The 22323-nt window shown below is 39.1% G+C and overlaps 1 protein-coding gene across 1 annotated transcript; it reads right to left on the bottom strand.

Moving 5' to 3' along the window:
• Positions 1 to 2627: 2627 nt before the first annotated feature.
• Positions 2628 to 21857, bottom strand: Nnmt (nicotinamide N-methyltransferase). The gene is made up of 3 exons (XM_026392591.2): positions 21593 to 21857; positions 20521 to 20728; positions 2628 to 3060 (listed from the first exon to the last, which is right to left on the bottom strand). The coding sequence occupies exons 1-3, from the start codon at positions 21744 to 21746 to the stop codon at positions 2628 to 2630; spliced, it is 795 nt and encodes a 264-aa protein (XP_026248376.2). The 5' UTR covers positions 21747 to 21857.
• Between the last annotated feature and the right edge of the window lie 466 nt (positions 21858 to 22323).

Genomic DNA, 22323 nt, shown 5'->3' with positions numbered 1-22323 from the left:
TCGCCTCACATTCTTCCAGTTGGCTGAGGTTAAAATTAGAGGGGGCTGTCACAGTTTTTAAAGCTCAACCTAGTAAGTCATATCATGGACATCTCCTTTTATTACTCTTGACAGCCAGATGATGGGAATTACTGAGACGGGGCTGCCTGACACCAAATGGGTTAACAACCTTTTTAATAGCTTTCTTTTCCCCAGTCGTTTCCCAGGATATTACACACGGACTTGCGGCTTTCTGCACCGTAAAACTTTGCTCAGGTTGAGACTGTCGAATGCTTCCCCAGAAAGTGGATCTGAGAAAAGCTGAGCTGGGTCAACGGTCAAAGAGATTTACAAGCTAGGACCAGAATGACCCCTAGTCAGTGTTTGCTCATGACTTGGTTGGTCTGTTTGATTTCAGAGAAAGCAAATGAAAAACCAGAAGCCAAATGTTTGCTTAGGTCCCGGCTTCCCTTGCAGAACAAACCTGGGGGGAGTCTGCTGTCAGGAGGAATCATTTCATGTCCTTGTACATGTTGTCCCCCTGCTTTCCTTCTCAGTCGCCAAACACATCCTTATTCAGCCTGCAAGACCCAGAGCAAATGCCACCTTTCTTGGCACCCTCTCTCCAAGTGCCTCATGCTTATTCTGCTCAGAGCCCTTCTCTCAACGAGTTTTAACTGTTTGCTTGTCAATTTCTCCCAGAGACTTGGAATTCTTTATGAACAGGGGCTAAGCCTTTTATCTCTGTATTAAAGAAGACTGATGTCTATCAGAGGCATCCCAGATGCCCAGAGTATAGGTTAGTTGTTTTCCATATTTTTGATCACACCCTACAGAAATAAATGCTATATCATGATCCAAAACAAATATGTGTATGCAGGTGGAAGGATGGATGGCTAGATGGATGGAAGGATAGATCGAAACGTTTGTAAAACTGAAACAAAACTTCACAAAGTAGTACAACATGAAGTGCTACTACCTAGGATTTATGTTTTGGTTTGTTTTTCTGTTAGTTTTTCAAATGTTTATTGTGGATTCACCAAATAGCAAAATATTGGTGTAATTGACACTCCATCTGTCATCCCTTTGCTTCCTTTCTGATTTTTATTTGTCAGCCCCTTGATCTGAGTTTGGGCTCCTATGAGTCGGACTGAGTTTTAGAAACTAACCAGATTGTTCACAAGAAACTATATTAAGCTTTAGGTGCAAATAGATCTGCTTTCAGGGTCTACATCAGGGATCCCAAACTACAATCCTTTGTCCAAATCCACCTGGGCCACCTGTTTTGGCAAGTGATATTTATTGGAACTCTTGCATATATTCCTTTATATACTGCCTATGGCTACTTCTGCTGCAACTGCATTTTTGAGTCATTGAGCTTAGAATGAAAATACAGTACCAAAAAGCCCCAAATATTTACTATCTGGCCCTTGGCAGGAAACGTTTACCAACCCCTGGGATAGATGGAAAGTGTTCTCTATCTCTCTGAGGTGTTCAAGGAAGAACCATGGGCAGGGGTAGTACCCTTTTCATAACAGGCCATTCGACCCCTCCCCACCATTGCCCGGATGGGCAGGTGGGCTGCAGCACTGCAGCACTGCAGTCTGAGCAGGAGAGGTTGGACAGGTGTGCCACTGCATTTGGAAGCACCTGGGAGCTCCTGAGGAGTGATTGGGAGCTCTTGAGCCAGATGGCACTGGGGAACAGGAGTGATGCACAGAGGGTGCTAAATAAATGTTTGCTGTTTCTTAAATCAGAAAGGAACTGGTGGCATGTGGTAGAGAAACTGAATTTCTTCACAGCCCCCTTGAAGGCAATGCTAGTAAAGAGCCCAGATGCCTTCAGCCCAGAACAGAAGCTTTTCTTCTACTTGGAGACGGAGACTTCTTTTCTAGCTGCTTTGGGCAACTAGTATCAAAGATGATGATTATGATAATAATGATTATAGTTTACACTTACCAAATGCCTGTCAAATGCCAACCATTACTCTGGGTCCTTTATATTTAGCAATTCATTTTCATTCTCTCTACAGGAGGTTCTATGTGAATACCATTTTGTAGATGAGAAAACTGAGGCACGGCAAGGCTGTGGAACTTGACTATAGAGAAACAGCTAGTTGAGTGGCGGAGTTGTAATTGAAAATGAGATTTTTAAAAAAAGATCACTGGGATGAACAGAAATATTGGTCAGTGGGGTGTCCCTCAGAGAATGCCTGTGCCTAGGGCAGCCCAGCAGCAGCAAAGGTTGGGGTGTGACTCTCTCTCTAGGAGAAGGAAAGTGAAAGAGGCATCTGGGGCCCTTAGGAAACTAATAGTGACTGCAGAGCTTCTACATAGGCGGTTGTGGGCTTGAGCCATACGATTGGATGTTTGGGAAAGTGAGGTTTCCTTTCCTAAGCACAGGCAGGGAAGAGTGCACATCCTAGTTACTCATCTTCCAGTTCCCTGGCACCAGCACATGGGTGGAGCCCAGAGTAGATGGACAACGAGTTTGTCCTAGGCTGACTGACCACTCCAGCCCTACCTTAGAAATACCATCGGTTCCAGCTAATTAGCCTCTACTCCGCACAGTGACCGTGGCAATTAGGACCATGGCCCAGAGTCACCTGGGCAAGTCAAAGGAACTGCTTTAATTGAGATCTCGAGATGTCATACAGATCTGTCTGCCTTCCGCCCCACCAGGAAGAAAAGTCCTTCGTTGTCGGCCGTGGTGGAGGAGTAACTTTGCGAGATCACCTCGAACTGCTGGATGGTGTAGCCAGCCTCTTTCACGGCAGCCTCTACTGCCTCCGGGCCCAGGGAGAGGCTGGAGAACCTCTGCTGACCAATCGTGTAGTAGCTGCTCTTCAGCGCGTCCACCACCACCAGGAAGCCCCCGGGCTTGAGCAGGCTGCCCAGGTTCCTGAGCGCCGTGCAGTAGGTGGGGAGGTCTGGGCAGGCTGCGTCCAGGCACAGCGTGCTGAGCAGGCAGTCGGCCGGAGCCACGCGGACCGCGCCCAGGGGCTGACTCTGAGTCACGTCGCACTTCAGCACCTGCCTGACCGCCCGCCTCAACTTCTCCTCCTTCTCCGGCCCCTTGACTCTGAAAAACACAAACCAACTAAGCATCAGCGTCGCTTGCTGCTCTAGTCATGGGGACCCCACATTTCTCTGGTCGGGGCTGAAAATGGCCATGTGACAAGAATGAGCATCCTTAGAACCACCCCAATTGGGAAAGGAGGGACTATTTTGTTATCTAAATGTGACCATATTCCCTGAGCTGGGCTTACTCTCTTAATAAAGTGAATAATAATGTGGAAATCATACGAATTCCCTGGTGTCTGCTTCTACAATGAACTGCCCCACCCTTGAAATTATTCTTCCTCACTGCTTTGTTATTGACTTATTAATTATTACTACTATTCTCGTCCCTTCTGCCAAACTGCAAGGTAGTAGCTATTGACCCATGCTGAGGAAGTAATCATGGGTTTAGAATATTGAAATGTTATCTTGGTAGTAGCTGCTGATGGATGACGGGGTGGGGTCATGCACAGATGTTTTTAGATGCTGTTCATCACCATCCTATAGCTGTTCCCAGGGAAGCCCCTCTGGAGAGAAGAAAACTACTACCCCCTACTCTCAGTTTCCAAAAAATATTGCAGATAGAGTATATTTTCTGACAGACATCGTTTTCTTGGTAGCCTTGCCAGTAATCCTGTTATTTTCTGTCAAATCAGTGGAGTTTCTTGAGAGAAAATCAATTAATGGAGAAGAGAAAACAAGAGCAGGAGCTGGAATAGAGTCCTGTGGTACTACAGTGTGGGTCTGAATATTCCCTCAAAGCCCACATGTTTAAGGCTTGCCCCTTTGTGCTGTTGGGACTTGGTGGAGCCTTTAGGAAGTGGACCTAATGGGAGGACTTTGGGTCAATGGGGACATGCCCTCAAAGAGGACCATGGGACTCTAGTCTTTTCCTCTTTCTCCCTTCCTTTATGGGCCATGAGATGAATGGTTTTGTTCACCATGTGCTGCTGCCCTGAAGTGCCACCTCACCACAGGCATGAAAGCCATGTGAAACCATGAGCCCAAATAAACCTTTTATTCTTATAAGCTGTTTATCTCAGGTATTAGTTCTAGTAAAGGAAAGATAACTCTCATGCCTGGATCCTTTTTGAATATTTTTAGGGAAGAAATGAAGGACAAATTAACAAATAACCAAAAGTAAATAAATGCTTAGAGTATACAAGAGAAACCGGAGAGAGGGAATGGAAAAGGAGAAGAAATAGCAGAAAATCAGGTAAGGGAAAGAACAGAAACAATGAGTGTTTTTAAGAGCCCAGGCCCGATGCTACAGTGGTAGAAGGGATCATCGTTATAGAGCCCTTTGAGGAAGTTGGCCAACAAAGCACCCTGAAGCACATCTAGTCTTACATTTGGGGAACACACAGTCCATGGTCTGATACAAGCTCTGGGAGAAGATGGTCACTTGGGCAGCAAGGCTTGATGAAAATAGCAGAAGACGGCCCAACATCAGACAAGCAAGAGAGACTTACATTGGGACTATTTCTAGTCATGAAGCACAGTCAATGGCTTAAATGAAACATGCAGATTTACCTTCAGGTGGAATGATTTAAGATAGTGGAAATTATTTGTGGGCATCAATTTACATATTTAGTTAAAAGTCTTAAGTTGAGTGCACATAATCTGTTATTTGCAAATATTTTTTAAAATATTTATTTTTTAGTTTTAGGTGGACACAATATCTTTATTTTACATTTATGTGGTGCTGAGGATCGAACCAAGTGCCTCGTGCATGCTAGGCGAGTACTCTACCGCTGAGCCACAATCCCAGCCCATGTATTTGCAAATATCTTTTATGTTTGCTAAAATTTTCCATTTAAAACCTTAGCCATAAGTATAGGAAGAGATACTCAGTATCACTGGTCATCAGAGAAGTGCAATTCAAAACTGTGATCGAATACTTCACATCCACTAATATGGCAATAATATTAATAAAAAAAATCAGAGGTAAAGTGTAAAATGGTGCAGCTACTTTGGACAGCAGTCTGGAAGTTCCTCAAAAAAAGTTAAACAAAGTTACCACATGACCTGGAATTTCACTCCTAGGGGTATACCCAAGAGAAATAAAAACATAGCCATACAAAAACTTGTATATGAATGTCCATGAGTAGCTAAAAGGTGGAAACAACTTAAATGTCTGTCAACTTATAAACAGATAAATAAAATGTGGCATATACTTATAATGAGGATGTTATTTGTCAATGAAATGAAGTTCTTTCTGATACATACTACAACATGAATGAACCTCAAAGATATTATAAGTAAATAAAAGAAGCCACAACCAAAAAGCCACAGATTGTAAGATTCCATTCATATAAAATGTCCAGAAAAGGAAAATCAACAGAGACTAAAAGCAGATTAGTTTAGTGTTTGCTAGAAGATGGACTTGAGCCTGAGGGGCAGGTAGGAGTCCCTGCTAATGGGTAGAGGGCTTCTTTAGGGAGTTATGAAAATGTTCTAAAATGGATTGTGGTGAGGTTTGTGCAACTCTAAGTCTACTGAAAACCATTGAGTTGCACATTTTAAATGGGTCTATTGATTGCATGGCATGTGGGTTGTATCTCAATAGCTTCTTATATTAAAGAAGAGAAAGATGCTTAGCAAGGTATTGGTTTTAGGGAATTCCTACCAACCACTAAACTGGTATCTGCATAGGGAATAACCTTCGATTGGGGTCTGCCAGTTCCCTAATCAAGCATAAAAATGGTGGTAGGGTAACCATTTGTCCTGATTTGTCTTGGATTTTCTGGTTTTAGCACTGAAAATTCCCTATCCTGGGTTCCTGTGGTAGTCCTGGGCAAAGTAGGACATTTTTTTTTCTACTTTTAGGGAAATTAAAGCCATGGAAACTACTTATAAAGCTGCCACTCGGCCTTGACAGACTATGAATGACTTGATAGAACCCTTTAAAATAAAAACTTATTATTCGACATTATAGAAGTTTGTGAGAAACACAGGTTTGAATAGGTAAATAATCTAGAACAGAAAAAAAATAACCTATCTGCACACATGGATAACTTAAACGTATAGAAAAAGCTAAAGCTGTACCACATAATGTTCTTTGGGACATGTTTAAAATGACCCTTTATGTCGGGAACATGTGGGAATGTGTATTTAAGTGATTACGTCAGAAGCAGAATGAACCTCTGTGCTCTATTGTGTATCAAACGATTTTAAAGACACAAATTACCACAGAACTAGTACTTGCCAGTCAGAGGATGATGGAAATTGTTCCCAAACTGTGAGACACACTGTGAAGTCTTGAAAGCTCACAGAGAATGTGCCAATTTGAGAGGGGAATTTGTTAGAAACACCCACTGTTGCAGATACCTGCTTGTCCTTGGAGGGACAGCAAACATTGGTGAACTCAGTTGCCAAGGCAGCAGCGTGCAGATTACACCTCAGGGCTCCTGGGGCCTGCAAGTACACTGCAGGGAAATGGACTCTCCTGGAGACCCAGGCAATTACCACTCAGCCTCACGTTTAGCTCAAAGGGGTAGGCAATAAACACACACCGGAGAAGTGTTATGCTGTTTTACAGAATGCTAACAGTGCTAACAGCAGTGTGGCCATTTCCCTCCTTCTAAAGATCAACTCTTTCAAATGAACCAATATGCAAAAAAAAAGGCAGCTATTTTCTCTGTAAATATTCTATCTATAAAAGCCTGAGGGAAGGGGGAGGGAGAGAAAAAAAATGAAATGATAAGGAGCAGGACTCCTGAGAAGACCACAGTGTGAAAGTCTCTTCCCCTACCCCAGGTAATTATCCTAAGATTGGGAGGAGGTTCTTTCTGCCCTGTCTCAGCAAGGCAGGCAGTGAGTAGAATCCCCTGGACAAGCCTTTCCAATACACTCAATCCCCATCCCTAGAGCTTCCTGCAGGACCTCCTGAGGGAGAACCATCAAAACTTGTCAAGGACACAAAGTCCAAATGAACTTGGATGTCCGTGTAAGGACTGTAAGAACAAGGGAGGATCACTAGAAAGCCTTTGGTGGAGTTCACACCTGAGTCAGGTGGACATTCCAGGAGGAAGTCTGGAAGGCAAAATGCAAACATTCCTTTTTATTTACAAATATGTTTGAGCCTCTGTTATATGACAAGGAAGTAGGCTAGGTACAGGGAACTTAAGGATGAACAAATGAGAAACAGGTCCTATCCTCATGGAGAATTACAGATGGGCTAGGGAGAATTAATCAATGATCATCCACAAAAAAAAAAAATGGAAATTAAAACTGACAAATGCAAAGAAGGAAAGGAACAGAGCATTTGTGGAGGAATGCTGGGATCTTGGCTTGGTCTAGAGTATCAAGAAAAATTCCTCCAAAAAGAAGGTCAGGTAAGCAGAGACATGGCAGATGTGCATGTCCGAGATGATTGGGGAGGAAGACATTCCAGTAGAAGGAAACAGCAAGTGCGAAGGTCGTATGGAGAAGGCATGCTGCTGTGACTGGACTTTGAGGAAAGTGAGTTGGCAGGTGGCCAGGCCTGTGGTGAGGCAGGACATTGTGGCAGAGAAAGCTGCTCACCTCATGGTGGCCTGAGAAGAGGGAGAGGAAGAGGGACAGACAGGGAAAGAGAGGGGCTGGGGACAAGATATAGCCTTCAAGAGCAAGCCCCCAGCGACCCACTTTTTTAACAAGGTTCCCCCTCCTAAAATTTCCATCACCTTCCAGTAGCCCATTAAATTATGAATCCATCAATGGGTGAATCCATTGATGAGGTCCTCATGACCCAGTCACCATTCAAAGGCCTTAACTCTGAATACTGCTACTTTGGGGATCAACCCTTTAATACATGAACTTTGGGGGGATATTTTGGATCCAAACCATAACATAGACTATGCTGGGAATTTTGCTTTTTCTCTTAAAAGCCTTGGGGAGTCATTAAGAGGTGCTAAGAAAGTGAGTGACATGATCAGATTTCTACCTTGACATAACCACTGGGCATGCAGAGCAGAGAAAACCAAATGAAAGGACAACAGTGGAAGTGGGAGGCCAGTTCAGAGGGAGAGGATGGTAGCTAGAACCAGGATGATGATAAATATTGGAAGAAAGAAACTGGTTCAAGAGAAATGCGGGAAGTGTGACGGACAGAACTTAGTACTAGATTAGAAGTGGAACATGACAGAGGTTGACTTCAGGCTTCTGGCTGGTCCAATTAATTGTATGATGATGCCATTCAAGGAGCTAAGAATACCAGAAATAGAGCAGATCTGGAATACAGCTTAGTTCTATTTTGAATGCATTGAGGGACTTGGAGACACAGGAGTAGAAGGACCTACAATTGGAAGGAAATGACTAGCTGAAGGTTTCTCAGCCTGCCCTGTGCATTCTCCAAGAGAGGTAATGCAGGCAGAACACCTATGTAAGAGAGCAGCATCCTTATAAAAGGCAGAAACTTCTCCCAGGCATCAACAAAATAATCACCCTGACCCTCAAGATCCTGATTTTCAGAAAGAGTATCAATATCCTTTTTCAATCCATGAAAATCCAGAAATGCTTTGTGACAGAGGTAGTCCACTAGTTTGTAGAACAAAACAGGCACAATTGTATGTATGTGGGGACAATATACCAACCTCTTTTTAAAGCAGATATGGAGATTTTTGCATAGAGAGTATTTATGTTAGAGAACTGTCACCTCTGTGGGTGCTCAAGCTGTCACCTCTGCAGGTGCTCAGGCTTTTGCTCTGTCGGGTACACTGAGGTTAAGTGAAAGCTGCTCTTTACACCTCTCTGGGTTTTACCTGGCAGCCCTGAGGGCTGAGAGCAGTTCATAGTTCACACCTGTGTGTCTTGGCACACCAGTGGGAAGCTCCTCTCTAGACACCAACACTTCTTTGACTGTAATGTGCATCTAGTCCCCAGCAGCTCTTGTGAAAACACAGACTCCAATGCTGTAGTGGCCAGTGAGTCCCAAGAGTCTGCATTTCTAGCAAGCTCCCAATGTGACTTAGAAGTTGCCAGTCTGAGGACCACAGATTTAAGTAGTGTGTTCCAAGTTCCAGGGACCAGAGACTAATGAATGCTATTTCTGGGATTTCTTAAGGGAAAAGTTCACTTTCTTCTGATCATGGCATAAGCTGGAGTAGTAGTTGTATATTAGTGTTGGACTTTCTAATTTAATAAATTGAAAGTGTGAGGCAGGAGTTTGGTACCAATGTCTTACAGCTTTCAGATAGTTGTAAAAATGAGTGATTTCTAAATGTATGCATCATACTCCAGAGACACAGGAGGAGGAAACAGCTCATTGTCCTTGGCAGCCGTCAGCACAAGAAATAGCTTCTGATAAAGAAGAAATAATCCTAGGGGAAATAGGTTGTAGGTTGATAGAAGTACTTGAGGATGTGAGAAAGATATAGTTGAGCGGGATCACTATCATTCTCAAAATAGTTGGAGCCACAGGATCTGGCATTAGGATAAAGACAGGAATGCAGAAACTCACTGCCAAAAACACAGTTCCTCATTCTAACAGACTGGAAAAGAGGTTGTCTCAAGAGCAAATTGTTCCAAGCTGAAGATTCCAGCATGAGATAAGTAATGCTTTTAGTATCCTGTAAAATTTTAAGGGTTCGTTTTTGAATGAGATGGAAAAGCCTGTGATGGCTAGGGAAATTGAGAACAAAGTTCTAAAAGCCTTCTTGACACGTGATTTAGAGTTTGGAGAGCTGCATTATCTAACAATGTCTGGGATCTTTATTTATATATATCCAAACTTTCTCTGAAAATCCACAAATTCTGGTAAATTCCTTATTTATTTAATAATTTCTGATATTGTCCAAACATCCTCATAGCTATAGTTTTGTTTTTTCTAGTTAATGTCAATTTCATTCTTTGGAATCACACATTCAATAGTAAAGAGAAGGATGAAATTACTTTCATTTCGAAGACTACATCTTCACTTTAAAGGCTAAATGTATAGAATTCTAAGGGGTTAGAATTCTGAGGTTAAAATGACATATAAAAATAACCCCTCTCAACTTCTTACTAAATGCCAGGAAAAATAAGGCAATACTTAAGCAATACTGAACAATTTTATGATGTTGTTCATGTATAAATTTGACAAAAATTCCTTCCCACATGGGCTTGGAAAATATGTCACTTATGTGGTCTTCCTGAAAAAATTATTTGGATATCTACTCAGTTAACTAAGAAATGAATTATAATTAAAACTCAGTGATTACAAAAAATCATATAAAATGAGCACAAAATATGTCTAAATAACTGTAAATATGATTACAAATAAAAAAAAATGTCCCCATGGATCTTGAAATAAAATATAATACTTCAAATTACAATATTTGATTTTAAATATCTCAGATTTCAAGAATAAATAGTGGGAAGAGAGATGCCAGAGGCACATTAGGTATTAAAAATTGTTAAATTCCTCATATGAAGAAGAAGAAAAAATGACTGATCCTTACCTGACATTGACAAGCTGAGAGAATTTACTTATAGCCAAGCTGTACAGTAAGAAAGACTAAAAGGAGTTTTTTGTTTGTTTGTTTTGTTTTTAGAGGAAGGGAAAGAATGCCAGACAGAAGCCCATATCTTCAGAAAGGAATGAACACCAGACAGCACAGATACATGGTAAATACAAATATACATAGTCTTAATCCGTTTACAACAAAACACCCTAGAATGGGTGACTTATAAAGGAAGCTGGAAGTCCAAGATCAAGGTACTGATACAGTCGGTTCTGATGAAGACACTCTTCTGGACTGCAGATGGCTGATTTCTCCTTGAATCTCCACAGGGTAGAAGGAGAACTAGAGAGCTCTCCAGGGTCTCTTATAAGGGAATTAATCCCCGACACATGAAGGCTTAGTTCTCATGATTTGAGCACCTCCCAAAGGCCCTAACTCCTAAAACCATCACATTATGGGGTGAAGACTTCAATGTGGGATTTTTGGGGGGACGCAAATATTCTTGATAGCTCATTCCTTTTTAATGCTAAATAATAGTTCATTGTCTGGATTTACCACAATTTGTTTATTCCTTTACCTGCTGAATCTTGGTCACCTTTAATTTTTTACAATTATGAAGAAAGTTGTTATAAATGTCCATAGTCACATCAATGGGTAGATACAAGTTTTCAACTCCTGTGGGTAATACCAAAAAGTGCAATTGCTAAATCATATAGTGAGGATATGTTGAGTTTTGTTAGGAATAACCAAATTATCTTCCAAAGTGGCTATACCATTTTGTATTTCCACGAGCAATGATTAGGAGATCCCGTTGCTACACATCTTTACCAGCATTTGGTGTTGTCAGTGCTCTGGATTTTAGCCATTGTAATATGTGTGTAGTGGTGGGTTTTGTTATTGTTGTTGTTTTGTTTTTGGTAATGCATTCTACCAGATTAGTAAAAATTGAGTCACAGATTCCAAAGAATATTCTAGGAAATTAAACAAGGGTGTGAACACTTGAGCCCAGAATTATTAGGGGCTATCTTAGAGGTTGCCTACAACACCATTGTGGTATATCCAGACAAGCATAAGAAGGTTGATATGGCCATATTAATGTCAGACAAAGTAGACTTTTAGACAAAGTGTGCTACTGGAGATAAAAGATGTTCCATGATAATAAAATGATCATTTCATCAAGAAGACATAATAATCCTAAAAATGCATGCATATGATACCAGAGTTTCAAAATGCACAAAGCAAATGTTAACAAAACTATAGGGAGCAAGGTATAAATTTGCAATCATAGTTTGAGATGTTAAATTCTCTATTTGCAATTGATAGAACAAGTAAACAAAAAATCAGGATGAGGTAATTTTGAAAAATACTATAATTCTGCCTGACTTAATTGATATTTATTGAAACTATACATACAACTGAAAAATGTATATTCTTTTCAATGTAGATAGCAGATATAATATTCACCAAAATAGACTATATGCTGGACCACATATAAGTCCCTAACTACAACAAAATTAAATTAGAAACCAATGACAATAAGATATCAAGAAAACCCCTGAATTTTTGTAAACTAAACAACACAATTTTATATAATTCATGGTTAAAAAATAATAAATAAATAAATATTAGAAAATATGACAAATCATATAGCAATAAAAATACAATATGTCAAAAATCATAGGATGCAACTAAAACAGCACTGAGGGAAATTTGTAGTTTTAAATGCCTCCATTTGAAGAAATAAATACAGGAAATCAGTGATTTAACCTTGCATTTTAAGAAGTGAGAAAAATTAAAAGGAAGAATTTTGGGATGCTAGAAAAATGATTTTTAACAACAAAAGAACAATTGAAGTAGAAAATAAGAAAAATAAGACTATAAACCAATAAAATAGGAAATGAATGAAAATAGAGAAAAATCAACAAAGCCAAAAGTTGGTTATTTAAAAAGATTAACAAAATTGATTAATTTGTTAATTTTTAGTAAGATTAATCAATATGTCTTAAAAAGAATCAAAGAGGAGAGAATACTACAGATTCTATAGATATAAAAGTATATTAAAAGAATAATGTAAAAAATTATGCTCATAAAGCTGACAGTCAAGATGAAAAGCTACAAATTCCTAGTATAGTATTATACATAGAACATCTATCAAAGCAGATATTAAAAAAATAGAAAATGCAAACAACCAACAAACAAATGCTATTCTGAATAAAAGATCTACACATATGGCATGTGTGTGCAAGTGTGCATGCACACATACACACACACAAATCCTTCAGGTTCAAATACTTTCATGGTGAATTTTATCAATCATTTAAGAAGGAAAAAAAGAAGACTAATATTACACAAAGTCTTTGAGAAAACCCACCCAACTTGTTTTATGACTCCAGAATCATAATATCAATATCTGTCAAGCATATTACAAAAAAAAAGATAGTTCGATATCTCCCACAAATACAGAATAAAAATTATTAGTATTAGCAAGTAATGTTCACCAATACATAAAAAGGATAACACTTCATGACAAAGGGGTTTATGCTAGTTTGGTTTAACATTTAAAATCATCTAATGTAATTCACATTTTCAAAATAAAATAAAAGAAGAAGAAAAAAACACATGCTCATCTCAATAAAAGAAAAAAATACCTGACAAAATACAACATTTTATTAAAAACTTTAAAAATTTCCAAGAAACTTCCAAGAAGCTAATACAAAGAAGCTTGGTCTGATAAAGAATATCTATGAAGAACCTATAGCTTTTAGGCGTTAGTGATGAATTATTGAACATTTTTACTCTAAGATAAGCAATAAGGCACAAATATCTGCTCTCATTATTTTATTTAAAATCTCATTAGAAGTGCTAGCCAGTGCAATAAGTCCTGAAAAAAAAAGGTAAAAAGTTGGAATAGAAGAAGAAAATCTATTTTTATTTTCAGATAGTTTAGTAGTGTACATAGAAAATCATATGGAATCTACAAAAAAAAAAAACTAAAATTAATTAGTGATGCCAGCAAGGTCATGGGACAGAAGCCAATATACAAATTATTTCTATATGAAATTAACAAAATGAAAAATGTAAAACAAAATAATAGCATTTAAAAATAAAAATTTAAACATGCAAAATGTGAACTTATAAAACATTTCTAAGAGTAATTCATAAGCAAATGAAAAGACAAACCATGTTTGTAGACTAAAGATTCATTATGTCCATTCTCCTAAATTAATCTGTAAATTCAGGGGAATTTCAAATTTCACCGGGATTTTTCTGAAGATTTATAAATTTGCTCTAAAATTTATGTCAAAATACAATGGCAGGGCTGGGGATGTGGCTCAAGCCGTAGCGCGCTCGCCTGGCATGCGTACGGCCTGGGTTCGATCCTCAGCACCACATACCAACTAAGATGTTGTGTCTGCCGAGAACTAAAAAATAAATATTAAAAATTCTCTCTCTCTCTCTCTCTCTCCCCTCTCTCACTCTCTCTTAAAAAAAATACAATGGCAATGGAATTCCTAAAATAATCTTGAAAAAGAACAAAGCTGGAGGATTTATACCACCTGACTTCAAGACTTAACTATGCTTAGTAAAGTGCATAAACCAACATAAGCCCAGTAGAATTTATTTATTTATTTTTTTCCCATTCCCCTCACAACCTCTTATATGTAATTTTGTATAACAATGAGGGTATCCTTCCATTTCCATGCAATTTCCCTTTTCTCTCCCTGTCCCTCCCACCTCGTGTCTCTGTTTAATGTTAATATTTTCCTCCTGCTCTTCCTCCCTGCTCTGTTCTTAGTTGCTCTCATTATATCAAAGAAGACATTTGGCATTTGTTCTTTAGGGATTGGCCAGCTTCACTTAGCATAACTGCTCTAGTGCCATCCATTTCCCTGCAAATTCCATGATTTTGTCATTTTTTAGTGCTGCGTAGTACTCCATTGTGTATAAATGCCACATTTTTTTTTTTATCCATTCATCCATTGAAGGGCATCTGGGTTGGTTCCACAGTCTAGCTATTGTGAATTGTGCTGCTGTGAACATAGATGTGCCAGTATCCCTGTAGTACACTCTTTTAAGGTCTTCAGGGAATAGTCCGAGAAGGGCAATAGCAGAGTCAAATGGTGGTTCCATTCCCAGCTTTCCCAGGAATCTCCATAAGGCTTTCCAAATTGGCTGCACCAATTTGCAGTCCCACTAGCAATGTACAAGAGTACCCTTTTCCCCACATCCTTGCCAGCACTTGTTGTTGTTTGACTTCCTAATGGCTGCCAATCTTACTGGAGTGAGATGGTATCTTAGGGTGGTTTTGATTTGCATTTCTCTGACTGCTAGAGATGGTGAGCATTTTTTCATGTACTTGTTGATTGATTGTATGTCCTCCTCTGAGAAGTGTCTGTTCAGGTCCTTGGCCCATTTGTTGATTGGGTTATTTGTTATCTTATTGTTTAATTTTTTGAGTTCTTTGTATACTCTGGATATTAGGGCTCTATCTGAAGTGTGAGGAGTAAAAATTTGTTCCCATGATGTAGGCTCCCTATTTACCTCTCTTATTGTTTCTCTTGCTGAGAAAAAACTTTTAAGTTTAAGTAAGTCCCATTTGTTGATTCTTGTTATTAACTCTTGTGCTATGGGTGTCCTATTAAGGAATTTGGAACCCAACCCCACAATATGTAGATCAGAGCCAACTTTTTCTTCTATCAGATGCAGAGTCTCTGATTTGATATCAAGCTCCTTGATCCATTTTAAGTTAACTTTTGTGCATGGCGAGAGGAGGGGATTCAGTTTCATTTTGTTGCATATGGATTTCCAGTTTTCCCAACACCATTTGTTGAAGATGGTATCCTTCCTCCATTGCATGCTTTTAGCCCCATTATCAAACATAAGATAGTTGTAACTTTGTGGATTGGTTTCTGTGTCCTCTATTCTGTACCATTGGTCCACCCGCCTGTTTTGGTACCAGTACCATGCTGGTTTTGTTACTATTGCTCTGTAATATAGTTTGAAATCTATACCACCTGATTCACACTTCCTGCTTAGAGTTGCTTTTGCTATTCTGGGTCTTTTATTTTTCCATATGAATTTCATGATTGCTTTATCTATTTCTACAAGAAATGCCGTTGGGATTTTGATTGGCATTGCATTGAACCTATAGAGAACTTTTGGTAATATCGCCATTTTGATGATGTTAGTTCTGCCTATCCATGAACAGGGTATATTTTTCCATCTTCCAAGGTCTTCTTCTATTTCTCTCTTTAGGGTTCTGTAGTTTTCATTGTATAAATCTTTCACCTCTTTTGTTAGGTTGATTCCCAAGCATTTTATTTATTTTTTTTTTGAGGATATTGTGAATGGGGTGTTTTCCCTCATTTCCGTTTCAGAAGTTTTGTCGCTGATATACAGAAATGCCTTTGATTTATGCGTGTTGATTTTATATCCTGCCACTTTGCTGAATTCATTTATTAGTTCTAGTAGTTTGTTTGTAGACCCTTTTGGGTCTGCTAGGTAAAGAATCATGTCATCTGCAAATAGTGATAATTTAAGTTCTTCTTTTTCTATTTTTATGCCTTTAATTTATTTTGTCTGTCTAATTGCTCTGGCCAGTGTTTTGAGAACTATATTGAATAGAAGTGGTGATAGAGGGCATCCCTGTCTTGTTCCAGATTTTAGAGGGAATGCCTTCAATTTTTCTCCATTCAGAATGATGCTGGCCTGAGGCTTAGCATAGATAGCTTTTACAATGTCGAGGTATGTTCCTGTTATCCCTAGTTTTTCTAGAGTTTTGAACATAAAGGGATGCTGTACTTTTCGAATGCTTTTTCTGCATCTATCGAGATGATCATATGGTTCTTATCTTTAAGTCTATTGATGTCTTGAATAACATTTATTGATTTCCGCGTATATTGAACCATTCTTGCGTCCCAGGGATGAATCCTACTTGATCATGGTGCACAATTTTTTTGATGTGTTTTTGTATCCAAAGCCCAGTAGAATTTAAACAACTCTGGGTGGTAGTAAAAATGTTGATTGGAAAAATAAAATAAAACATTGATTTTATTCATTTTAAAAAGCATTGTGCCACCAATGAGTTACCTCAATAACTGACATCTGACAATCCACATTAACTACCAATAAAGACAATGTATGAACAATCTGTAAGCAAAGTACTATTTAGTTTAGAATACTAATAACCTTGAGAAGAAGAAACCTGTAGGAAGTCTGCAGCCCATTAGAACAAATGAAAAACCGAAGAAACAGAAGCACACTTTGGTTTTAGAAGGGAATAAACCAAAGTTGACTAATAGATGGGAATCAAATATAAGTGCAATTCTAGAGAACTGAATGGACCTTCACTCCAGAAAAGAGTCTGAGCAGGCATATTCTTTATGAGTGTTTTAAATTGCAAGAGTTTATATTGATCCCTAGGATTCAGTAATATTACCTTAATTCTCCATGTTGTTAAAGTTCAAGGACAGAGCCACCTTTGACATTTCCTTGCCTTCATTCCCAATCTTTAATAATCATTTTTCATTCTAGCTCAAAAACTGATCTTAAAATAATCTACCTTTCTTCATCACCGAAGAACAAGCCACCATCATTTCTCACCTGGATTTAAATTATTTCTTTTCTACATCTCTTGTTTCCTTCTAAATCCTTTCAATCCATTCTCCACACAGCAACCAGAGAGATCTTAGTCAATGTCGTTGTTCTCTGGTTATACATCCCAAGCACCTCTCATTGCACGTGAAGCCCATAATCTTTTAACTTGGACCAGAAGGTCCTAAATGATCTGGCCTTTGCCTGACTTTCCTGATGTGAGTCCTAGGAGGGATGGGCCTTCCTCTGTTTTGTTCAGTGTTCTGACCTAGGAGCTGGTATTATGTGGCATGTCATAGTTGTTCGACACAGGTTTGTTGAATGAATTAACTAGTTAATCCTAATTCCCTTAGCTAGGATCCAAAAAGTATCAACACCTGTTTCTTGAGGGAGATTGTTTTGCCTGAAAGTCAAAACTGCTTTATGATTCACTATACCTCAATAGTGAATCACCTGAAAGAGAAATCAAGAAAGCAATCCAGTTTACAAGAGCCAAAACTAAAAACTAAAAAAAAAAAAAATAAAAAGTTAAATAAATAAAATGCTTAGGAGTAAACTGAACCAAAGAGGTGAAAGGTCTCATAATGGAAACTATAAAACACTGATGAAAGGAATTAAAGAGGACAAAAATTGGAAAGAGATTATTATTCATAGACTGGAAGAATCAAATTGTTAAAATATCCATAGTGCCCAAATCAATCTATAGTATCAATGAGATTCCTATCAAAATATCAATGACATTCTTCAAAGAACTAGAAAAAGCAATCCTAAAATTTATATGAAACGACAAACCAACAAAAAAAGCACTCCTTACCCTAATAGCCAAAAGTAATCTTGTTTGTTTGTTTTGGTGTTACTGGGGACTGAATCCAGGACCTTATTCATGTTAAACATGCTCTCTACCATGAAGCTACATCCCCAACTCAAAGTAATCATAAGCAAAAAAGACCAAAACCAGAAGCATTATACCTCACTTCAAAATATACTACAAAATTTGGGTCATCAAAAAAATCATAGTGTTGCCTCAAAAATGGACACATAGACCAATGGAATAGAATAGTGAGCCCCAAACAAAACCCTTGTATCTATAGTTACAGTTAATTGACTTTCAACAAAGCTACTAATAATCATATACACTAGAGAAAGGACCATCTTTTTAATATTTACTTTTTAGGTGTAGATGGACACAACACAATGCCTTTATTTTTATGTGGTGCTGAGGATTGAACCCGGGTCCCGCCCATGCTAGGCGAGTGCTCTACCGCTGAGCCACAATCCCAGCCCCAGGACCATCTTTTTAATAAATGGTGCTGTGAAAGTTGGGTAGTCACATGCAGAAGTGTGAAACTAGACCCCTAACTCTCTCCGGTTACAATTAGCACAAAAACTATGAAACTACTAGAAGAAAACATAAGGGAAATGCTTTAGGACATCGGAATGGGAAAGGATTTCTTGGACAAGATTCCCCCAAACACGGGGAAGAAAAAGCAAAAATATACACATGGGATGACCTCAAACTAAAACTTATCTATGCAGCAAAGAAAACAATCATCAAAGTAAAGAGAAAACCGACAGAAGGGGAGGAAACAGTGACAAACTATATAACTGATAAGAGGTTAACATCCAGAATATACAAGGAGCTCAAAAACCCCAAAGAAAAACAATGACAACAAAAGACACAAATAAACCAATTTAAAAATGGGCAACAGACATTTGTGAAAAGAAGATGTAGGAGTGGCCTGCAGATGTGTCATCAGGGAAATATAAATCAATGAGTAAGAATGCTCACTCCAGTAAGAATGCTCTTACCAGAAACACAGAAGACAACAGTGCTGGCAAAGAAAAAGGGGACACTGGCACACTGTTTGTGGGACTGTAAATTAGGACAGTCATCATGGGAAATGGGGTGATGATTCCTCAGAAAATTAAACATAGAACTACCATTTATTCCAGCAATTCCATGGCTGGGTTTATAATCTCATTCCTGGGTAGCATGACTAGAGATAACAACTGCTTTCTATATTTCAGAAGCCAAAAGAAAGGATTTTGAATGCTTTCATCATAAAGAAGTAGTGAATATCCTAGGAGATAGATATGCTTAATCTGATTGAAACATTACACAATGATCAAAACATTCTAAGCTACCCCATTAATACATAGAGTTTTTATGTTTTTTCTGTATTAGTTAAAAATAAATTTAATAATTATATACATATATATATATTTTCATTGTAAGTGAAAAAGAAAAGGAAAGACTACACAATATGTGTAGCATGTAAAGAAGAAGAAAAATACAGGAAAAAGTGAACTTTGGGTCTGTGGAAGAGATGGGGAAAGTCATGTTAAAATTAAGTCATAGATAATTGGGGAGGAGAAGATATGAAAAACAAAAAAACTACAGGAGCATTAAAAGAAAAGAAGAAGGAAAATATAATTGAGCACATAAGAAGTGGCACATAGGGTTAGCTGGATCCAAGGAGGAGAAATACTTTCCTTTTCTCCCTTTTCTTTTTTATCTCTTTGCCTCTTCTTTATTTACAGTTTTTACAGGAGCCTGAGGAGTCTTGGCCATAAGCCTACAGCAATGACAGGATGGCCCAGGAGCTAATGGTCAGCTGGGCAGAAGAACAGTCACTGTAGTACAACTAGGAAGAGATGGAGGCACATCAAGGCAAGAAAAAAACAAGCGAAATGCAGACCAGGTAACATTTTCCAGTGGTTCTATTCTTCCTTGTGGGAAGAAATTAGTGAATTAAACAAGATTCATTTGCATAAATTTACTTGTAGATGTGGTAGTGAAGATTTTAACTCATTATCTATGAGTATATAAACCCTAACTTTATGAATGATGAATAATGAATTCTCTTCCCATAATTCCTGTTATGTTGCTTATATATGAGTTTTTTTTTTTTTTTTTAAAAGAAGACCTAGTCAGCTTTTGGCTGTTTCGGTGGTGCCAGCATTAGGCACACTCACAACCAAGACCTTTGCTTGGATGCCTAGCAAGAAAATGGCACTTTTGAGAGGGCGGGGCAAGCCCTGGCACCTGAAGGCTGCTGGTGAGGAGCTGGTTTGCCCTTACTTGATGCTGTCCTAAAACTTGGGTCCATGGTAACTGAACCACACACTGCCCCTGACCCTCACAGGTCTGGAAAGCTTGTGTGTCTCTTCTTCTTGGCTCAGGATTCATCTGTTCAGCTCTTTCCCTGTGTCTTCTGCTTTTCTGGTGCACACACACACACAAACCCACAATTACACACACACACACACACACACACACAACTACATTTCAACTTTTTCTCTCATTAGCTCATTCTCCATTCAGATACACCCCTCCCCCCATCTCTCTCTCATCTCTCTGTTTTTGACTTGAATTCTTGAATTCTAAGGACAATCCTTAGTTCACATCCAAGTGTCACTAGGATACCCTCAGAAAGTGGAGAAGCAGACACCAGTTGCTCTACCTGTTGCCTTCGAGGTCACACACGTAGGTCACCACAGGAGACCAGTCGAAGGCCCCTGGTTCCTTCCTTAGCCACTTCTCCAGCTCCTGCAGGTTCTGGTCTGTGTAGTCAGTGGCAATGATCTCCTTGAAGGACTCACAGGCAGAGAGGAGCTGGTAGATGGTGGGCCCAGAGCCAATGTCTATCAGGAGGTCTCCCTTCACACCACCTGGTTTGAATGAGGAAGGGGGGGATCAGGAATCATACTATAGCAGACAGCCATATTGGTAGTATCTTTAGTGGGATTATGCCGCCTATCCTCAAAGATAGACCACCAGACTATTCATACTTCCCTCACAGTCCTTTTGTAAAGCATCTTTCCATTTTCCATTCCCCAATTCAGGGTAGAGACATGTTTTATTGGACTGTTTTAAGGTCTATAAGAAAGAAAAAAGATATACATCTGGTGTACAGATCCCTGATCCAGAAAGATGTATAGAACGTAGAAACTATTAAGGAATGCTTTTGAAGAAAGTTTTTTTGTTGTTGTTTAAAAATTAAGTTTATATAATGTCTCCTGGCCCTGAAAACTACCTAGTTCTGAATACACTGAGAACTTGTTAACATATTAACATGTTATGTTAATACGTTGAAAGGTCTTTACTTCATGCATATTGGCAACATTCCTTTCAGTGAAGAACCAAATAAGTATTGGACTCCTTCTTTCTTTCTGTTTTTAGACAGGATCTTAACATGTTGCCCAGAGTGGCCTTGAACTTATAGTCTCAATTTCTTAAGTGGCCCATTGAGTTTAAATGGCTCCCTCTAGTCACCTAGCAAATCAGTGTGGACTCAAGGATAGCACTCAGGTTCTGAGATTTCCCTTTTGCTTGACCGAATGAGATAATGGATATAAAAGCACTTTGTAAACTGCAAAATGTCTCAGTCAACATTAGCTTTTATCCTAGTTAAATAAATGCGTGATGCCAAAAAAAGGTTGTCAAAATAATAACAGCTAGACACAAATCCAGTCATGCCCTGACCATATCACTCATGTTTAGACAGAAGATACAGAGGCAACAGACAAACTTACCTAGGCAGAATATCTTGAAGAGATTTTTCAGAAGATGCTTAAGAATCTGATTTTCTGCAGAAGGCTTGGACCCAAAATTGTAGTATTTTTCTAGGTAATCCCGAGGGTTAAAATGCCTTAGATACTCATCCTTGGAGGTGAAGCCAGATTCCATTGTGTCTCACTCTGTGCCACCAGCCCAGTGCCCCCTCCCTGTCCTGAAGAAGCCAGGGAGTCACCCTGCAGGAGTTGTCTTTCTGAGGCTGGGCTCTTGGTCTTCCTTCCACCAGTTCAGCCCACCCCATAAAGACAGATGTTTGGTTAAACACTAACAGAGAAATAGACCACAGATGTTCTGGCTGTTCTGGGAAGTGATGAAATTCCTGGAGAAGGGAATCTAGGAGAAAGAGGGAGTGGCAGAGGGAGGGCCTGAGCTGTATGCAATGCTCTGCCAGGGGTGAAGGTCAGTCACCAAAGACTGCAGACCTGGAATGACCCGGCTCACCTGGGAAATCATTTAACTCACGGAAGAACCGCAGCATTCAGAGAGACGTGCAACTCCATCATCCTCATTCTTGTGGTGATCCCCCAGGAAAGAGAGACACAAAAGATGGTTTAAGTTTAAGCATATGAAAGAAGGAAAAGAGGGAAATGAGAATAGAAAATGTGTTCAGGGCTAAGGAATGTTGGCTAAGGAGGAATCTCAGATGAAATCTGAAAAACTCGAACAAGGGGCTGGGCATATAGCTCAA

The sequence above is a fragment of the Urocitellus parryii genome, chromosome 4, assembly GCF_045843805.1.
Source record: "Urocitellus parryii isolate mUroPar1 chromosome 4, mUroPar1.hap1, whole genome shotgun sequence".
In the NCBI taxonomy this organism is placed as follows: domain Eukaryota; kingdom Metazoa; phylum Chordata; class Mammalia; order Rodentia; family Sciuridae; genus Urocitellus; species Urocitellus parryii.
The sequence above is the reverse complement of the archived record's forward strand: the minus strand, read 5'-3'. Positions and strand labels throughout refer to the sequence as shown.

Bases quoted from the DNA above. Each gene is read 5' to 3' on its own strand.
- Nnmt (XM_026392591.2), bottom strand. From the start codon at position 21,746: ATGGAATCTGGCTTCACCTCCAAGGATGAGTATCTAAGGCATTTTAAC. The intron at 20,729-21,592 runs GTAAGTTTGTCT...CATTCAAACCAG, and splicing joins CTTCAAGATATTCTGCCTAG to GTGGTGTGAAGGGAGACCTC. The intron at 3,061-20,520 runs GTAGAGCAACTG...TGTGTTTTTCAG, and splicing joins TGTGACCTCGAAGGCAACAG to AGTCAAGGGGCCGGAGAAGG.